The sequence below is a fragment of the Salvia splendens genome, chromosome 16 (assembly GCF_004379255.2).
Source record: "Salvia splendens isolate huo1 chromosome 16, SspV2, whole genome shotgun sequence".
NCBI classification, from domain to species: domain Eukaryota; kingdom Viridiplantae; phylum Streptophyta; class Magnoliopsida; order Lamiales; family Lamiaceae; genus Salvia; species Salvia splendens.
The window spans coordinates 23,204,232-23,226,024 of record NC_056047.1 but is presented as its reverse complement, the minus strand read 5'-3'; the positions used below and the strand labels follow the sequence as shown (position 1 = coordinate 23,226,024).

The 21,793-nt window shown below is 36.2% G+C and overlaps 1 protein-coding gene across 1 annotated transcript; it reads right to left on the bottom strand.

The window, feature by feature from the left end:
• Positions 1-1,068: 1,068 nt before the first annotated feature.
• Positions 1,069-21,592, bottom strand: LOC121770381. The gene is made up of 5 exons (XM_042167118.1): positions 21,478-21,592; positions 19,685-19,915; positions 2,284-3,010; positions 1,755-1,934; positions 1,069-1,621 (listed from the first exon to the last, which is right to left on the bottom strand). Exons 1-5 carry the CDS (start codon positions 21,590-21,592, stop codon positions 1,069-1,071), a joined length of 1,806 nt encoding a protein of 601 aa, XP_042023052.1.
• Positions 21,593-21,793: the final 201 nt, after the last annotated feature.

The following is a 21,793-nucleotide window of genomic DNA, read 5'->3' as shown; positions in this document are numbered from 1 at the left end:
TTACACGGCTCATGGATAGCAAACACAACCGTAAATTGTTTCATCTATAATTTAGGAAAAAATTTCATTGCAATGCCATCTGATTGCTTTCCTATTGGATGTGTTATACGAAAACTGATGCTGTAAACAGTACTCTGTATATTGTGTCATAATAAAGTGCATATGTAGGTCATAGAATTGTTACTATACTATGTGTCAAGTTATACAACACCAGAAAGCATTACCTAACACTATTGGGACACAAACGAACAAACTGATAAGAACTACGTTCGACGCAAAATCTTTAGTTGTTTAACAAATTCAAAAAACAAAAACTGCATTTTTACTCGTGGCATAACCATACTAAAAATGCCTTTACAATTCAAGCACGACAAAAAAAATTATTAAAAAATATAGACATATCTTTGGGTCATACTAATTAATGTTATGTGTCATAATAAAAAAATATGGTAAAAGAGGGTCAAAATATAATTACATTCAAGTCATAACACAAGGATTATGTTTTATACCACAAAAATTTAATTTATTCTAATATGTCATAATAGATGAAAATATAGGTCATGATCATATAACATTAACATTAGACAGAATAATCCAAAATTGCATCCATAACATATACCTATTGCCAAAGAGAAAGCCACACTAATTGAAGACTGAACTTCATTAATTTCTACATACGTAACTTTGCAAACGAAGTGTTCACCATAAATGAATTAAACGAACATTACTTTAAAAAACTAAAAAAATTGTATCAAACATCAGAATTTCTTCTGGACCGCATCTTTTCTTTCTCATTAAATTTGTCGCAATTCCTTGAATCGTGGTGGCCCCACTCCTGACATTTCTTGCATCGACGCATAGGCTTGTTCTTAAGCTTCAAAGCCTTCTCGACTCTTGAAGGGAGTCTACTACCACATCCCTTGGTGCTGACGACTTTAGGTGGTTGTACATCCACTTCCTGGGGTGCCTCAACCCCATAAAATTCCTCCATTATTTTCTTCTTCTGTGCTGTTGACGTTACAACCCCGTCGGCAAAAATTAGTTGTCGAGCTTCACGCACTATCGATGTCAGCTCATGGATTTGATCAATATCAACAGACACCACTTGGTAAAGACCCACATCTCTCCCAACAAAATTGCTTGAGCCTTCTTCTTCTCATCAACATAAACATGCGTTGCTACATCTGAGTTTTGGACGCCATGAACACCCTTAAGCAGAGAAGATTTCAACCATCGACCTCCAATCATATACTCAGGAATTAATCGGAATTTTTTTTTCTTCAACACAAGGAAGATGTGGCAGCATACAAGAGCAGTCCTCGAAAACATCTTACAACCACATACACAAACAGAATCCTCCACAGATAATGTGACCGACCATGTGTTTGAAAAATGATCTAAAACCTTGTAAACCTCTGGACTTGAATCATTAGATATCGATACCAGACTGCAGTGGTTATAAGCCTCCATAATCTGTTCTTGAATTTCCTTGAACGCACCATCAGTAAATATTGTGGATCCATGCTTCTCAATAGACCATTTTGTCTTCATCTTTGCAGTGGTATTATAATCCATATAATCCAGCTTTGCAGAGTAGTTTCTTTGGGCGTCAACTGCATTACTGAAATTCATTAAAAAACAACAAGGTTCGCCCTGGACTGAGTGTACCTCTTGAAAATACTATTCTGCGACTCCGAAATAGATGTCGTCTTTATCAACGAACTATTAGGAAAGTCCCTAAAGTAGGCTGGAACCATTCAGAGCCAATAAGATCAAAAGTCTCCATCACATTCTTCCACTTGTCTTCAAACTCAGTGGGTTCAATCAACTCAGACCAAATGCATAAATTTAAATCCTTTTTAAAATCAGTATTTCCAAGAAGTGACTTAGGAACCTTTTCAGCTACCTTTGCCATAATGTGCCACATACACCATCTGTGACGTGTATTCACAAGAACTTTTTCAACAGCTACTTTCATGCCCAAGTCTTGATCAATAATTATAAACTTGGGATGTATGCCCATGCATTTCACAAACTGCTTAAAAAGCTAAGAGAACGAATCTGCGCTCTCACTACAAAGCAAACAAGCTCCAAAGGACACTGCACAGCCATGGTTGTCCTTACCAGTAAACGGAGCGAAAATCATTGAGTACCTTCGAGGAAAAAAAATATTGTATTAAAAGATTTACACGTGCATACTGATATATCAAATAATATGTCATAATAAACCAAAGTAGTAGCATAACAGATACATGCATCGATTTTAATAAAAAAAACTTTTACCTGTTAGTTGAGTACGTAGTATAGAACGAAACGATGTCACAAAATTGCAAGAAATTCATCTTGGCAATAGGATCACACCAAAACAAATGAATCAAATGACTCCGGGAATCAACTTCATACTCGTACGTGAAGGCATCACAATTTTCCTTCTTCTTCTTCAACTCATCTATTATCATTTGGGCGTCACATCCTTCAGCGTATCTTCTGATATCCCGTGTATAGTTGCGAATGTCCAACACAGTACACCCAACAGACTCATAACCGCCCATCAATCCAGTCAGCAGCTTGAAAGTTAGAGATGGCCCGATATTAGCACCAGCACAATCTGAAATAAATTTTTGATGAATTGGTTCAAGTTGACGATTTAGCCTCATGAACTTGTGGTGTTGTACCGCAACCATGGGATGGTTGTGTTCTTTGTTAAAGTGTTGAATTACGTAACCACGATCTGAATCAAATTTGAAAGCAATAGAAGCATTACATCCACATTTTTTGGATTTGCGTCGTCGTTTGGGTTGTTGATCGTTAAACTTCTGTTCACCCTCTCTGTTACACACCATGTAAAACCATATGGTGATATCATCAACCTTCTTTGACTCGTTCTTCCTTGTATCAAATCCGACACGTCGCCCATAGTTCTCGTAAAACTCAATTACGTTGTCCAATGTAGGGAAGCTACGACCAACAAATGGTTTAAGTTCTATTGGGAATTCTGGTATATTTAAATCTGAAATAATTCAAAATCAGAAAACACCCAAAAAAAAATTAAATACAATATTCCATAAATTAAATACAATATTCCATCTACTGGAAGTAGTATGCTTATAGGTAATAATAGGATGAAATCGCTTCATAAGTGATACCACTATCAAAAAAATAATAAATTAAAAACAATATTCCATCTGCTGGAAGTAGTATGCTTATAGGTCATAATAGGATGAAATCGCTTCATAAAAGTTATACTACTATCCTATACAAATATGGGTCATACTAAACACAAATATAAGCATATCACAAAAACGTTGATACCAATTGAATACTAACAGACTCCACTAAAATGTCATAGCCACACGCCAACTAAGTAAGACTTACATCGTTACTAATATTGATACATAAGCAAGAGTAAAAAAAAAGATTATATAAGTATAACTCATCGAAGGATGTTTTAAATGAAAACCTGTATTCTCAACAATGTCATCTACGGGTGACTGATTATCTACATGCGAAGTAGATGGCGTTTCAGAATTGTAACACCCGTAAAAAAAAATATCAAATAAATCTAATTAAATATTTTCCTAGTTGACTTGGTCAAATATATTTCTCTAAACCATATCACCAAACGATTTCCCCATATCTATACTCCCTAAAATCTCTCCAACCACCAAATCCATCAATATCTATTAGTTTTGCCTATATATATCCAATCAATCCCACGATCTTTCTACACATAAATTCAATACCAAGAAAAACCAGGAACTAAAATTTAGAGAAAGAACCGAGTTGGAGAAGAGAGTTTTCTGCCGCCTAAGAAGGTAATCACCGATCAATTCCCAGCCTTGATTTCCTTGCATTCATTTAGGATAACTCGAATTTTGGAGCATGAAATCTGTAGTATTCGGACAGTAGGTTCCGACACATGTTTGACCGAACAAACGAACTCCTTTTTATACGATTCTTTTTTCTGAGTAAACCTTAAGGTGTCTTCTGTGTGGTGTGTGAATTTCAACCTATTTGGACGAAATATGTATTTTTGGTGAATTTGTGAAGTTGACTGCGCAGTTCTGCCAGAAATTATTTTTCTCGACCAGGGAGTTACGTTTTCGATTTGACCGACCTAAAAAGATTATTTTAATGTGAAATTTTAATTGAATGATATTTTATGTGTCTACTGTATTGTGGAAAAGTTTCAGCCCCAACGGAGACCGGATGAATTTTAAATGATTTTTACAAACCAACCGCGCAATTCTGCCAGTTTTGTTGTTAGGTGAAAATATCACTTGTTGCTAAGTTTTAATGAATTATATGATGCATGTATGATTTAAGAAGGTATCCTATGGCATGATTATGTGTAACACGTTGATAAGTATTATGGCATGTTTTTCCTTATGTTGATGAACGTTCGGGAATGGGCAATCTAAGAAAACGATGAAAGGAACGATAGGACATGCATGATAATTGTAATAATGGAAAACCTGATTGTGTGGTGATATTGACAAGGGTTGTTGCACGTACGAGGGTACCAAGAGTAAAAGGTTGCGTAAAGTCGTGATTGTGCGGTATAAGCAAGCGAGGTGGGCTTTCTTTTTAAATAAGGGCAATGCCCTAAGTATATTTTTATGTGAAAATGATATGAATATTTGTCATGCCGTGTTTTGTTTTATTCTATGGAACCTATCTGATGTGGCTTTTGCCATCTATGGATAATCGAATTCGGGTCTGACTAGGGAGTGAGTCCCTACTCAGGCTAGTGTACACCAATGGGGATCGTGAGCCGTCTTTTGGGTCGGCCGGTCTAGTGACTTGGAATGTGGCCACATTCCTTGTCATCAATGGATCTGATATGGGAGATAGCTATGGGAAAATGGTTGATCAACCGAATTTTACAATGGAAATGATTTTAGTGTCTTGGGCGATTTCTAAAGTTAAAACCCCAAGGTCACTCAATGGTGGCATGATAAATACTTTTTATAAAATGATTTCGGCATGAGTCCACTGAGTGCATCAAGTACTCAGCCCTGCTTTTCTTTTAAAAATTGCAGGTTGAGCGTGACGGATGCGGTGGGTGTTGAGCAAGACCGTTGAAGAAATTTAAGTGTGTAGAATGTGTCATGTCTTCACACGTGGCATATTCATTCTCTCAAATGCTTCCGCTAAGTAGTTGTCTTTCTTTTGAGCTCGTGTATTGTTGAGATATTATTCATTTTTGAGTTATTGATTGTTGAGATACTCTGATTTTATTCGAGCTATTCCTAGTTGTTTCGAGCTATGGTCGAGTTGTGTTGTTTCCCCCTTTCTTCCCCGCTTCTTTAATCCTCCCCTTGTCGCGATCAACCGTGTTTTCTATCCTTAGAAAATGCGGGCGTGACAAAGTGGTATCAGAGCAATTTTTCTTTCCGCTCTGGACCCGAGAGTCTTTTTCAGTCTTAGTCTAGACTTGTTTCGCTAGACTAAAATAATAGTGATAATAATAATAATGATAATAATAATTATGCATTGAAGGCTTAACATCCCGCTTCGCCACGCTCAATCAAGAAAGAGGTAATTTATTTTATGAAAAATTTTTTATTAGAAAGTTTTCAGGAAAGGAGATGAGAAGCTATGGTTATGAAAAAAAAAATATGTTTTACAATGGGATAGAAGATCTATGGTTATTAAAATACAGTATGTTTTACAATGGGATAGAAGAGCGATGGTTATGAAAACAAAGTACTATATTTTACAATGTGATAAATGAGCTATGATTATGAGAACAAAGTATGTTTTACAATGGGATAGAGGAGCTATGGTTATAAAAAAAATATATGGGTGTGTTTCGCGATATGTTATGCAATGGGGTGACTTGTCTTTTATGAAAAGATTTGATCAATGGAAAATGCTGTGTTTATGAATTGTTCGAAAATTTTTGAGTTTCGAGAAAATTAGTTTTAACTTTTTTCGTTTGGAAAATTGAGCTGTGGAAGTGTGGTGATATTTATGTTATGAGGTGCAAAGTATGATGCGTTATTCTATGGAGTGTTTTATACGAGAGATGAAAGTTGATGCGAAAGTATGTTTTAGTTTTGAGTCAAAACTTTTACTTTAAAAGTGAGATGTGAAAATGTTGTGTGTTTATCTTGTGGTATAAATGACGTTAATTGTGGTAGATGTTGAGATGTGAGATGATGAAGTATGTGGCGAACATAGAGTGCTTATGTTGTAGGCTAGATTGAATACACGCGAACCGTAGTTTAAGTTGAGATAATCTATCACTTTCCCGAGTGACAAAAATGAACGAAAATCTGAAAGTTTGGGGAGAACCCCTAATTTGTCAAGGCACAACGAGGCAAGGAGATCGAGAGTGTGAATGGATGGCGGTGGACCATGAAACTTTTTCTTGGAATTGCGTGAAACGTTCGACCAAGGTTGATGTGTGAACTATTTTACTATTTCCTACGTTTTCCATGAACGACAAGAACAAAAAGAAGACGAAGAAGATTTCAAGAAGTGGAAGATAGCGAAGACGAAATGAAGTTCAAATGCAAAAGATGGTGCAAGACAAGGAGGGATGATGCGAAGTGCGCAATTTAATTTAATATAGTCTAATCTCGCGTATTTTATTAAAAGTGGCAGCGATGTGACTTTCAACTACAATGTTAATTAAGCGACATGAGGAAGCTGCTTGGAAGACAAGATGATGGAGAAATTCTGTATTCGAAGGACGTAAGCAAATTTCGGGACGAAATTTTTGTTAAGATGGGTAGATTGTAACACCCGTAAAAAAAAAAATCAAATAAATCTAATTAAATATTTTCCTAGTTGACTTGGTCAAATATATTTCTCTAAACCATATCACCAAACGATTTCCCCATATCTATACTCCCTAAAATCTCTCCAACCACCAAATCCATCAATATCTATTAGTTTTGCCTATATATATCCAATCAATCCCACGATCTTTCTACACATAAATTCAATACCAAGAAAAACCAGGAACTAAAATTTAGAGAAAGAACCGAGTTGGAGAAGAGAGTTTTCTGCCGCCTAAGAAGGTAATCACCGATCAATTCCCAGCCTTGATTTCCTTGCATTCATTTAGGATAACTCGAATTTTGGAGCATGAAATCTGTAGTATTCGGACAGTAGGTTCCGACACATGTTTGACCGAACAAACGAACTCCTTTTTATACGATTCTTTTTTCTGAGTAAACCTTAAGGTGTCTTCTGTGTGGTGTGTGAATTTCAACCTATTTGGACGAAATATGTATTTTTGGTGAATTTGTGAAGTTGACTGCGCAGTTCTGCCAGAAATTATTTTTCTCGACCAGGGAGTTACGTTTTCGATTTGACCGACCTAAAAAGATTATTTTAATGTGAAATTTTAATTGAATGATATTTTATGTGTCTACTGTATTGTGGAAAAGTTTCAGCCCCAACGGAGACCGGATGAATTTTAAATGATTTTTACAAACCAACCGCGCAATTCTGCCAGTTTTGTTGTTAGGTGAAAATATCACTTGTTGCTAAGTTTTAATGAATTATATGATGCATGTATGATTTAAGAAGGTATCCTATGGCATGATTATGTGTAACACGTTGAGAAGTATTATGGCATGTTTTTCCTTATGTTGATGAACGTTCGGGAATGGGCAATCTAAGAAAACGATGAAAGGAACGATAGGACATGCATGATAATTGTAATAATGGAAAACCTGATTGTGTGGTGATATTGACAAGGGTTGTTGCACGTACGAGGGTACCAAGAGTAAAAGGTTGCGTAAAGTCGTGATTGTGCGGTATAAGCAAGCGAGGTGGGCTTTCTTTTTAAATAAGGGCAATGCCCTAAGTATATTTTTATGTGAAAATGATATGAATATTTGTCATGCCGTGTTTTGTTTTATTCTATGGAACCTATCTGATGTGGCTTTTGCCATCTATGGATAATCGAATTCGGGTCTGACTAGGGAGTGAGTCCCTACTCAGGCTAGTGTACACCAATGGGGATCGTGAGCCGTCTTTTGGGTCGGCCGGTCTAGTGACTTGGAATGTGGCCACATTCCTTGTCATCAATGGATCTGATATGGGAGATAGCTATGGGAAAATGGTTGATCAACCGAATTTTACAATGGAAATGATTTTAGTGTCTTGGGCGATTTCTAAAGTTAAAACCCCAAGGTCACTCAATGGTGGCATGATAAATACTTTTTATAAAATGATTTCGGCATGAGTCCACTGAGTGCATCAAGTACTCAGCCCTGCTTTTCTTTTAAAAATTGCAGGTTGAGCGTGACGGATGCGGTGGGTGTTGAGCAAGACCGTTGAAGAAATTTAAGTGTGTAGAATGTGTCATGTCTTCACACGTGGCATATTCATTCTCTCAAATGCTTCCGCTAAGTAGTTGTCTTTCTTTTGAGCTCGTGTATTATTGAGATATTATTCATTTTTGAGTTATTGATTGTTGAGATACTCTGATTTTATTCGAGCTATTCCTAGTTGTTTCGAGCTATGGTCGAGTTGTGTTGTTTCCCCCCTTTCTTCCCCGCTTCTTTAATCCTCCCCTTGTCGCGATCAACCGTGTTTTCTATCCTTAGAAAATGCGGGCGTGACAAAGTGGTATCAGAGCAATTTTTCTTTCCGCTCTGGACCCGAGAGTCTTTTTCAGTCTTAGTCTAGACTTGTTTCGCTAGACTAAAATAATAGTGATAATAATAATAATGATAATAATAATTATGCATTGAAGGCTTAACATCCCGCTTCGCCACGCTCAATCAAGAAAGAGGTAATTTATTTTATGAAAAATTTTTTATTAGAAAGTTTTCAGGAAAGGAGATGAGAAGCTATGGTTATGAAAAAAAAAATATGTTTTACAATGGGATAGAAGATCTATGGTTATTAAAATACAGTATGTTTTACAATGGGATAGAAGAGCGATGGTTATGAAAACAAAGTACTATATTTTACAATGTGATAAATGAGCTATGGTTATGAGAACAAAGTATGTTTTACAATGGGATAGAGGAGCTATAGTTATAAAAAAATATATGGGTGTGTTTTGCGATTTGTTATGTACTGGGATGACTTGTCTGTTATGAAAAGATTTGATCAATGGAAAATGTTGTGTTTATGAATTGTTCGAAAATTTTTGAGTTTCGAGAAAAATAGTTTTAACTTTTTCGTTTGGAAAATTGAGCTATGGAAGTGCGATGATATTTACGTTATGAGGTGCAAAGTATGATGCGTTATTCTATGGAGTGTTTTATACGAGAGATGAAAGTTGATGCGAAAGTATGTTTTAGTTTTGAGTCAAAACTTTTACTTTAAAAGTGAGATGTGAAAATGTTGTGTGTTTATCTTGTGGTATAAATGACGTTAATTGTGGTAGATGTTGAGATGAGAGATGATGAAGTATGTGGCGAACATAGAGTGCTTATGTTGTAGGCTAGATTGAATACACGCGAACCGTAGTTTAAGTTGAGATAATCTATCACTTTCCCGAGTGACAAAAATGAACGAAAATCTGAAAGTTTGGGGAGAACCCCTAATTTGTCAAGGCACAACGAGGCAAGGAGATCGAGAGTGTGAATGGATGGCGGTGGACCATGAAACTTTTTCTTGGAATTGCGTGAAACGTTCGACCAAGGTTGATGTGTGAACTATTTTACTATTTCCTACGTTTTCCATGAACGACAAGAACAAAAAGAAGACGAAGAAGATTTCAAGAAGTGGAAGATAGCGAAGACGAAATGAAGTTCAAATGCAAAAGATGGTGCAAGACAAGGAGGGATGATGCGAAGTGCGCAATTTAATTTAATATAGTCTAATCTCGCGTATTTTATTAAAAGTGGCAGCGATGTGACTTTCAACTACAATGTTAATTAAGCGACATGAGGAAGCTGCTTGGAAGACAAGATGATGGAGAAATTCTGTATTCGAAGGACGTAAGCAAATTTCGGGACGAAATTTTTGTTAAGATGGGTAGATTGTAACACCCGTAAAAAAAAAATCAAATAAATCTAATTAAATATTTTCCTAGTTGACTTGGTCAAATATATTTCTCTAAACCATATCACCAAACGATTTCCCCATATCTATACTCCCTAAAATCTCTCCAACCACCAAATCCATCAATATCTATTAGTTTTGCCTATATATATCCAATCAATCCCACGATCTTTCTACACATAAATTCAATACCAAGAAAAACCAGGAACTAAAATTTAGAGAAAGAACCGAGTTGGAGAAGAGAGTTTTCTGCCGCCTAAGAAGGTAATCACCGATCAATTCCCAGCCTTGATTTCCTTGCATTCATTTAGGATAACTCGAATTTTGGAGCATGAAATCTGTAGTATTCGGACAGTAGGTTCCGACGCATGTTTGACCGAACAAACGAACTCCTTTTTATACGATTCTTTTTTCTGAGTAAACCTTAAGGTGTCTTCTGTGTGGTGTGTGAATTTCAACCTATTTGGACGAAAGATGTATTTTTGGTGAATTTGTGAAGTTGACTGCGCAGTTCTGCCAGAAATTATTTTTCTCGACCAGGGAGTTACGTTTTCGATTTGACCGACCTAAAAAGATTATTTTGATGTGAAATTTTAATTGAATGATATTTTATGTGTCTACTGTATTGTGGAAAAGTTTCAGCCCCAACGGAGACCGGATGAACTTTAAATGATTTTTACAAACCAACCGCGCAATTCTGCCAGTTTTGTTGTTAGGTGAAAATATCACTTGTTGCTAAGTTTTAATGAATTATATGATGCATGTATGATTTAAGAAGGTATCCTATGGCATGATTATGTGTAACACGTTGAGAAGTATTATGGCATGTTTTTCCTTATGTTGATGAACGTTCGGGAATGGGCAATCTAAGAAATCGATGAAAGGAACGATAGGACATGCATGATAATTGTAATAATGGAAAACCTGATTGTGTGGTGATATTGACAAGGGTTGTTGCACGTACGAGGGTACCAAGAGTAAAAGGTTGCGTAAAGTCGTGATTGTGCGGTATAAGCAAGCGAGGTGGGCTTTCTTTTTAAATAAGGGCAATGCCCTAAGTATATTTTTATGTGAAAATGATATGAATATTTGTCATGCCGTGTTTTGTTTTATTCTATGGAACCTATCTGATGTGGCTTTTGCCATCTATGGATAATCGAATTCGGGTCTGACTAGGGAGTGAGTCCCTACTCAGGCTAGTGTACACCAATGGGGATCGTGAGCCGTCTTTTGGGTCGGCCGGTCTAGTGACTTGGAATGTGGCCACATTCCTTGTCATCAATGGATCTGATATGGGAGATAGCTATGGGAAAATGGTTGATCAACCGAATTTTACAATGGAAATGATTTTAGTGTCTTGGGCGATTTCTAAAGTTAAAACCCCAAGGTCACTCAATGGTGGCATGATAAATACTTTTTATAAAATGATTTCGGCATGAGTCCACTGAGTGCATCAAGTACTCAGCCCTGCTTTTCTTTTAAAAATTGCAGGTTGAGCGTGACGGATGCGGTGGGTGTTGAGCAAGACCGTTGAAGAAATTTAAGTGTGTAGAATGTGTCATGTCTTCACACGTGGCATATTCATTCTCTCAAATGCTTCCGCTAAGTAGTTGTCTTTCTTTTGAGCTCGTGTATTGTTGAGATATTATTCATTTTTGAGTTATTGATTGTTGAGATACTCTGATTTTATTCGAGCTATTCCTAGTTGTTTCGAGCTATGGTCGAGTTGTGTTGTTTCCCCCTTTCTTCCCCGCTTCTTTAATCTTCCCCTTGTCGCGATCAACCGTGTTTTCTATCCTTAGAAAATGCGGGCGTGACAAAGTGGTATCAGAGCAATTTTTCTTTCCGCTCTGGACCCGAGAGTCTTTTTCAGTCTTAGTCTAGACTTGTTTCGCTAGACTAAAATAATAGTGATAATAATAATAATGATAATAATAATAATTATGCATTGAAGGCTTAACATCCCGCTTCGCCACGCTCAATCAAGAAAGAGGTAATTTATTTTATGAAAAAATTTTTATGAGAAAGTTTTCAGGAAAGGAGATGAGAAGCTATGGTTATGAAAAAAAAAATATGTTTTACAATAGGATAGAAGATCTATGGTTATTAAAATACAGTATGTTTTACAATGGGATAGAAGAGCGATGGTTATGAAAACAAAGTACTATATTTTACAATGTGATAAATGAGCTATGATTATGAGAACAAAGTATGTTTTACAATGGGATAGAGGAGCTATGGTTATAAAAAAATATATGTGTGTGTTTCGCGATATGTTATGCAATGGGGTGACTTGTCTTTTATGAAAAGATTTGATCAATGGAAAATGCTGTGTTTATGAATTGTTCGAAAATTTTTGAGTTTCGAGAAAATTAGTTTTAACTTTTTTCGTTTGGAAAATTGAGCTGTGGAAGTGTGGTGATATTTATGTTATGAGGTGCAAAGTATGATGCGTTATTCTATGGAGTGTTTTATACGAGAGATGAAAGTTGATGCGAAAGTATGTTTTAGTTTTGAGTCAAAACTTTTACTTTAAAAGTGAGATGTGAAAATGTTGTGTGTTTATCTTGTGGTATGAATGACGTTAATTGTGGTAGATGTTGAGATGTGAGATGATGAAGTATGTGGCGAACATAGAGTGCTTATGTTGTAGGCTAGATTGAATACACGCGAACCGTAGTTTAAGTTGAGATAATCTATCACTTTCCCGAGTGACAAAAATGAACGAAAATCTGAAAGTTTGGGGAGAACCCCTAATTTGTCAAGGCACAACGAGGCAAGGAGATCGAGAGTGTGAATGGATGGCGGTGGACCATGAAACTTTTTCTTGGAATTGCGTGAAACGTTCGACCAAGGTTGATGTGTGAACTATTTTACTATTTCCTACGTTTTCCATGAACGACAAGAACAAAAAGAAGACGAAGAAGATTTCAAGAAGTGGAAGATAGCGAAGACGAAATGAAGTTCAAATGCAAAAGATGGTGCAAGACAAGGAGGGATGATGCGAAGTGCGCAATTTAATTTAATATAGTCTAATCTCGCGTATTTTATTAAAAGTGGCAGCGATGTGACTTTCAACTACAATGTTAATTAAGCGACATGAGGAAGCTGCTTGGAAGACAAGATGATGGAGAAATTCTGTATTCGAAGGACGTAAGCAAATTTCGGGACGAAATTTTTGTTAAGATGGGTAGATTGTAACACCCGTAAAAAAAAAAATCAAATAAATCTAATTAAATATTTTCCTAGTTGACTTGGTCAAATATATTTCTCTAAACCATATCACCAAACGATTTCCCCATATCTATACTCCCTAAAATCTCTCCAACCACCAAATCCATCAATATCTATTAGTTTTGCCTATATATATCCAATCAATCCCACGATCTTTCTACACATAAATTCAATACCAAGAAAAACCAGGAACTAAAATTTAGAGAAAGAACCGAGTTGGAGAAGAGAGTTTTCTGCCGCCTAAGAAGGTAATCACCGATCAATTCCCAGCCTTGATTTCCTTGCATTCATTTAGGATAACTCGAATTTTGGAGCATGAAATCTGTAGTATTCGGACAGTAGGTTCCGACGCATGTTTGACCGAACAAACGAACTCCTTTTTATACGATTCTTTTTTCTGAGTAAACCTTAAGGTGTCTTCTGTGTGGTGTGTGAATTTCAACCTATTTGGACGAAAGATGTATTTTTGGTGAATTTGTGAAGTTGACTGCGCAGTTCTGCCAGAAATTATTTTTCTCGACCAGGGAGTTACGTTTTCGATTTGACCGACCTAAAAAGATTATTTTGATGTGAAATTTTAATTGAATGATATTTTATGTGTCTACTGTATTGTGGAAAAGTTTCAGCCCCAACGGAGACCGGATGAATTTTAAATGATTTTTACAAACCAACCGCGCAATTCTGCCAGTTTTGTTGTTAGGTGAAAATATCACTTGTTGCTAAGTTTTAATGAATTATATGATGCATGTATGATTTAAGAAGGTATCCTATGGCATGATTATGTGTAACACGTTGAGAAGTATTATGGCATGTTTTTCCTTATGTTGATGAACGTTCGGGAATGGGCAATCTAAGAAAACGATGAAAGGAATGATAGGACATGCATGATAATTGTAATAATGGAAAACCTGATTGTGTGGTGATATTGACAAGGGTTGTTGCACGTACGAGGGTACCAAGAGTAAAAGGTTGCGTAAAGTCGTGATTGTGTGGTATAAGCAAGCGAGGTGGGCTTTCTTTTTAAATAATGGCAATGCCCTAAGTATATTTTTATGTGAAAATGATATGAATATTTGTCATGCCGTGTTTTGTTTTATTCTATGGAACCTATCTGATGTGGCTTTTGCCATCTATGGATAATCGAATTCGGGTCTGACTAGGGAGTGAGTCCCTACTCAGGCTAGTGTACACCAATGGGGATCGTGAGCCGTCTTTTGGGTCGGCCGGTCTAGTGACTTGGAATGTGGCCACGTTCCTTATCATCAATGGATCAGATATGGGAGATAGCTATGGGAAAATGGTTGATCAACCGAATTTTACAATGGAAATGATTTTAGTGTCTTGGGCGATTTCTAAAGTTAAAACCCCAAGGTCACTCAATGGTGGCATGATAAATACTTTTTATAAAATGATTTCGGCATGAGTCCACTGAGTGCATCAAGTACTCAGCCCTGCTTTTCTTTTAAAAATTGCAGGTTGAGCGTGACGGATGCGGTGGGTGTTGAGCAAGACCGTTGAAGAAATTTAAGTGTGTAGAATGTGTCATGTCTTCACACGTGGCATATTCATTCTCTCAAATGCTTCCGCTAAGTAGTTGTCTTTCTTTTGAGCTCGTGTATTGTTGAGATATTATTCATTTTTGAGTTATTGATTGTTGAGATACTCTGATTTTATTCGAGCTATTCCTAGTTGTTTCGAGCTATGGTCGAGTTGTGTTGTTTCCCCCTTTCTTCCCCGCTTCTTTAATCCTCCCCTTGTCGCGATCAACCGTGTTTTCTATCCTTAGAAAATGCGGGCGTGACAAGAATCCATTCCCGGATGTCTATATCATAACATAAACCTGCAAATCTTATTATCAAAACATTAAACAATATCAATGAAATTTCTGATATTTAAATTCATACGTCTAAATAAAAAATGCCCACATACAATAAAAATGAGATGAATTACTGAAGTATATTGTAATAACTCACCGTATATATTCGACCGAGAAACAAGAACCACAAATTCAAATAATGGATGGAAGACAGAAATTTAAACTGAAATACGTAGTATCGAGATTTTGGAATGGAAACTCAAATGTTGACAGGGAATAAGACTACACCACAATAACTAAATCGATAGAGAATTTTAGCATATCTTAAAATGTTAACACTTAGCAGAACGACATTAAATGGAACAACGTATCAAAATTCAACGAATAATTGACGGAGATTAAATTATGGGCTGATAACCTACGCTGAAGAACGGTTAGTGGAGAGATGAAGGAGCAAAATTATAGGAAATACTATAACTAACGACATAATGCAATTTACATAATTAACCTTTTAAGATTATAAGTAATTAAAATATTAATATCTACCCAATAAATCTAGCTGTTAATTAATGTAATCTTAAGATTAGATTGGCTAATCTAATGAACAGAAAACCGTCTACATTTCTTGGTTTAAGCAATACTTGTTTTGATCAAATACCTATATATATATATATATATATATATATAGGGTAGTGTTAAACTCCTTTTCTCCCCTTAGATTTAAGTTCCTTCTCAATTTGTAGCGTTGGATCTGGAGGATGGACGATCCAGATGACATGCATAGATAATGATCCCGTAGTTCATTATTTGGTGGTTTTCGTGCGTCATGGGGGTGAAGTAGTAAATTTGTACACTCAATAACCACCGAAAACAGCAATTGCGAAATTTTAGCGTGATATTCCCACGCTCTTCCATCTAGTCTACACATCATTCATCACCCACCCTATTAACTCACAATATCTCTACCAATTCGTCTCCCCAATTTCCAAACCCTTTCAAAACCCTAGCCGCCCCCTTCGCAAGGTTGCTCTGATTACTCGGAACTGCAGTCGGTGTCTGATTTAGGGTCCAACAACTGTTCCGGTTTTGCACAAGATTCGTCAGAGGATTTAGGTTTTGTCGAATGTTATTTTAATGGATTACTGAACGAGTTTCATCAAGCCTTTTCCCCAATTTTCGCACGTAACACATCACCCACACCACGACTCACCGGATTACCATCATCCGCGCAAATTTGTTGATGAAATTTTATAGGGCTTTATTTGTTTGGTGTCTTGTGCAGTTTTCAAAATATCTAAAAGAGGATGTCCGTCAAATTCGCAACAATCGCAGAAAGAGGGTGAGCTCCTGTTTTCATTTGCATTTTGAATACCTGGACTGTTGCTCTGCTTCTGTGTTTGATATATTTGGTTTTTTATGCCCACATGTTTTAATCGAGTTTGTACGTTATTTTCCTAATTGTGTGCATTAATTTAACATATGTAGCCATTATCTGTCTGCTGCTGGACATTATTGTATACAATAATGTCATGTTAGTGTGTTCATTACTCTAATGGATCTGCACATCATATCAGTATTTATATGCATCAACATATCCTGTATCATGCATCATATAACTGGTGTTTTAATTGTCGAAGAGTAAATGGAATATGTGTATGTGCATTACTTGTTATAATATATGCATTATAAGCCTATTTAAATACATTATATTCAAAGGTAAACCCTTCAATAAACTGTCGTTGGTCATTGTTGAATTAACGAATGCAAAAGTTGTTTGCTCATTAATTAAATGAGTCTGTGCATTAATTTGTCTATTTTTATTCATTATATATCATGTATCATGCATCATGTCAATCTTGTTTTATATTGTCAAGGAGTAGATCGAATATTTGTTTGTTCATTACTTGATATAATCGCTTCATTATTTGCCGATGTGACTACATTATTTGCTTATGTGCATGCATTATGGTCATTTCTGTTTTATAATGTCAAACAACACATGGAATATTTGTTTGTTCATTACATCATATAATCTCTGCATTACGTGCATATTTGATTGCATTATTTGCCTATATGCATGAATTATGTTTACTTTTGTTTTATATACTCAAAGAGTAAAAGGATAATGTCTATGTGCATTAATTGTTATAAACTTTGTATTATAACTATATATTACTGCAGTATTTACCTATATGAATACATTATGACTGCTGTTGGACATTGGTAAAGTTTTTATTGTAATTTTGATGTTCATTATTTGCAATTATCTGTATAATATATATCTATCTGGTATTCCTTATATTGACTGTTGTACATGTGTCAAAGAGTGAATGGAATATTTGTATGTTTATTACTTGACCGGATCTGTACATTATTTAGTTATTTTAGTGCATTATTTATCATACTTTATGTGTTATGTGATTGTAGTTGGACATGTGACAATTGGTAATTGCAATATTCATGGTGCATTTGTTGATTTATTCTGAACATTATTTGATTATTAAAATGCATTATGTATCAGTTTTTAGGCATTATTTTGATGTTTCTGTACAAGGGTGTATAAGTGTTTAACTGTCCACATTATTTTATTCAGTCTAAACATTATGTAACTAATTGTATGTTATTATTCTGTATGTTGTACAACATCAAAGCAGCTAAGATTGGACATCAACGAGGCGGTCGATGATATACTGCCAGTAGGAATTGCCTAGAAATTCCGGGAACGATTATCAGAGCCGGGACTAGTACAACTCCGGAAGAGTTTCTGAATTGTATAAAGAGTTTAACTCCACGGCAGAAGGAAGCCTTACGGAACTTGTACATGAGTCAAAGAGTGAATGCAATATTTGTACATTATTTACCTATTTCTATGCATTATTTATCCTGTTTTATGCATCATTAGACTGCTGTTGTACACGAGTCTAAGAATGAATGCAATTTTTGTATGTTCATTACTTGAGTGATTCTGTACATTATTTGGCTATTTGAATGCATTATTTATCCTGTTTTATGCATCACGTGATTGTTGTTGTACGTATTAGACCCTAGCCCCTAAGCTTGTTAAACCCTTAGAGAAAACAAGAAACGTGCGCTAAACATCGAAACACGACACAACTTAAATTAAACGGGTCATGATAAATGTTCATTACATATCACAAATAATGCATTACATAAACTAAAACTGCGCATTACACTACATAATATGTACATTATGTATATATGTTTAAAAAATGCCTACGCGCTATGCATGTGCAACCCCAGACGAATTACTACAGCTCGTGTATTTGGACAACGTTTTTTAGACTTAGAACATACTACACCCTATCCCCTAGGCTTGTTAAACCCTTAGGGAAAACAAGAAACGTGCGTAAAACATCGAAACACGGTACAACCTAAATTAAACGGGTAAGGATAAATGTTCATTAAATACCACAAATAATGCATTACAGAAACTAAACTACGCATTATACTACACAATATGTACATTATGTATATCTGTTTTAAAATATACCTATGCGTTATGCATGTTGAAACCCAGACGAATTACTCCAGCTCGTGTATTTGGACAACGTTTTTTAGACTTAAAACATACTACACCCTAGCCCCTAGGTTTGTCAAACCCTTAGGGAAAATAAGAAACGTTCGTCAAACAACGACACACGGCACAACTTAAATTAAACGGTTCAGGATAAATGTTCATTACATATCACAAAGAATGCATTACAGAACCTAAACTACGCATTATACTATACAAAATATACATTATGTGCAACCCCAGACGAATTACTGCAGCTCGTGTATTTGGACAACGTTTTTTAGACATAGAACATACTACACCCTAGCCCCTAGGCTTATCAAACCCTTAGGGAAAACAAGAAACGTTTGCCAAACAACGACACACGGCACAACTTAAATTAAACAGGTCAGGATAAATGTTCATTACATATCACAAAGAATGCATTAAAGAACCTAAACTATGCATTATTCTATACAAAATATACATTATGTGCAACCCCAGACGAATTACTGCAGCTCGTGTATTTGGAAAGCTTTTTTTAGACTTAGAACATACTACATCCTAGCCCCTAGGCTTATCAAACCCTTAGAGAAAACAAGAAACGTTCGCCAAACAAAGACACACTGCACAACTTAAATTAAACGGGTCAGGATAAATGTTCATTACATATCACAAAGAATGCATTATAGAATCTCAACTACGCATTATACTATACAAAATATACATTATGTGCAACCCCAGACGAATTACTGCAGCTCGTGTATTTGCACAACGTTATTTAGACTTAGAGCATACTACACCCTAGCCCCTAGGCTTGTTAAACCCTTAGGGAAAACAAGAAACGTGCGCCAAACATCGAAACACGACACAACTTAAATTAAACGCGTCAGTATAAATGTTCATTACATATCACAAATAATGCATTACAGAAACTAAACTACGCATTATACTATACAATATGTACATTATGTGTACATTTTGCGCGGCTTCCTCCTTGTCGAACTGCAATAGCCCCTCGAGTTCTCGTTGTGATCGACTGCGATCTTGCAAGAGAGCACAGTTCCGAAGGCAGAGAAGGTCTCGAAGAGTGCCTTTGTCGATGGACTTCAATAAGCGTCGACGCTTCAATGAGAAACCGGAACGTGCATTCAGCTGGTCATCGTCGATGGACTTCTTATGGTCCTCCCTATTGCATACGACATAATACCACGTTGTAACTTCATCCACCTTCATCACACCTTGTTCGCGCGTGTCAAACCCAACGGCCCTAGCATACACATCATAAAACGCGAGTGCAAACTCTAATGATTCGAACCTCTGACCAACTAAAGGCTTTAATTGCTCAGAACATGCAGGTACAACTCGTACTGTTTACAAACACGAAACAATATACATATTAAGCTATAGTAGCATTATATGATATATACTATACATTACAGAACATACAAGAGTGCATTATATAAGCATAATTCTACATTAAATGTATAATTTCGTCCAACTACTCATTCAATATTAAACCAAACACTATACGGATGGCTCCAATTCGCGGACATACGTACATGTTTTGAAACTCATATTATACAACACTCCTGGGCCCAGAAATCGGCAGCCCTAGGGGAATGATTGAAAGCCTATGTCACATGAAATAACAAAACCTATAAGCGTGAATGAACTGTAGCAACAACAAAACCATTAAACGTCAAAAATGTTTCAATAAACCAATACAGAAGCACACCAACATGAAACACGAATTTGCTGATCTACGAAGATTGGGTCATTCGACTGAATTACAAATAAAAATTGACAGCAACCAAATCAATACACATAGGCGACAATTGCAGTATTACCTTCTTACATTGATAATCGAAATACCAGGGAGGAACCGTATGCATATGATTTAGATACAATAAAGCTGTTAAACACCAATTAATCGTCGATTTGCAGTATGCTGATAAAACAAGGGATTAAGGAGAAAGAATTAAACTAAATCAAGAACAAATTTGGTGAGAAACTGCAATAATCCTCGACGGAGGAAATCACGCCTCATTCCATAACTAACTACAATAGACAATCTCTATTTTAACCTTCTCACGTTAACAAAGCATGCAATTTGATAATTATAATAAATTATTTAGTCCATTGGATCAGCTTAAATACACGGTGGAGATTAAGAAGGAGATTGGATTAAATAGGTGAAAAGGATTTGAATACAATCCTATATATATATATATATATATAGAGAGAGTAGTGATATATGGCAAGTGCTTATTAAGCACATAGCTAGAGAACAAATCTGTTACGGACGTTCTCCGTAACGAGGCCGGATGGCTAACTTCTCGGAGAGATAAGGTGATCGAACCTTCGACGTGCTCGAAGGAAAGCTCACGAATTGCGGTTCCACGGACGTTCTCCGTTGGGCAGCAAATATGGAACGATAATATTCTTGTTGCTCAAGACAAGTTTAGGGAAAATATGTAATTCATTGATTTAATAAAGTGATAACAATAACTCCTATTTATAATGCTACTAACTTAATGAACAAGAAACAAATATCTAAACAAATATGGAAAAGATATGGTAAATCAAATATGCAACTAAATAATTGGGATATGGATATGATCGTATCAACTCCCCCATGGTTGAAATACACCTTGTCCTCAAGGTGGGAACCACGAACCACTTATGAGAGTTGAAAGCCAAAGCTTTGGCGAGGCGTCTCCTCCTGGATCAAACACATATCGAACAACTGAATATCTCCATTTATCACCTTTGTCAAAAATCAACAAAGGAGACCCGATTTTTTTGGAAAAATTCCTTGCCAAATCGAAAAGGTTGTTCACGCCTCCAAGAATGTTCGAACATGGCGTGTCATTGCGCGGAGGGATCAACCTTGCATCGGTGTCGAGCGAGGTTGATCGATGAATCATACTTGTAACCTCACCTACATTCCAATCCATACAGACACAAGCCATTACGGGCAAACTCGTGTAAGAACCATCTCCTTTCTTACCCACTTCTTTAGACTTTAATCTCAGCTCATCCATTTCTACTATAAGGTCCGATTTTGTTGTCTCAAGTGCAAGCCTTATACTCAACTATAATATTCTCAATCTCCATCATCTCTTCTCCTTCTTGTATATTTGTTACCCATTTTTTCTTCATTGAGCTCGGGATAGCAGCTTGTGGATGCAGATTAGACACCGCCAATGGTGTTGTCACGGGCAGTGAGTGCAAGGGCTGGAAAG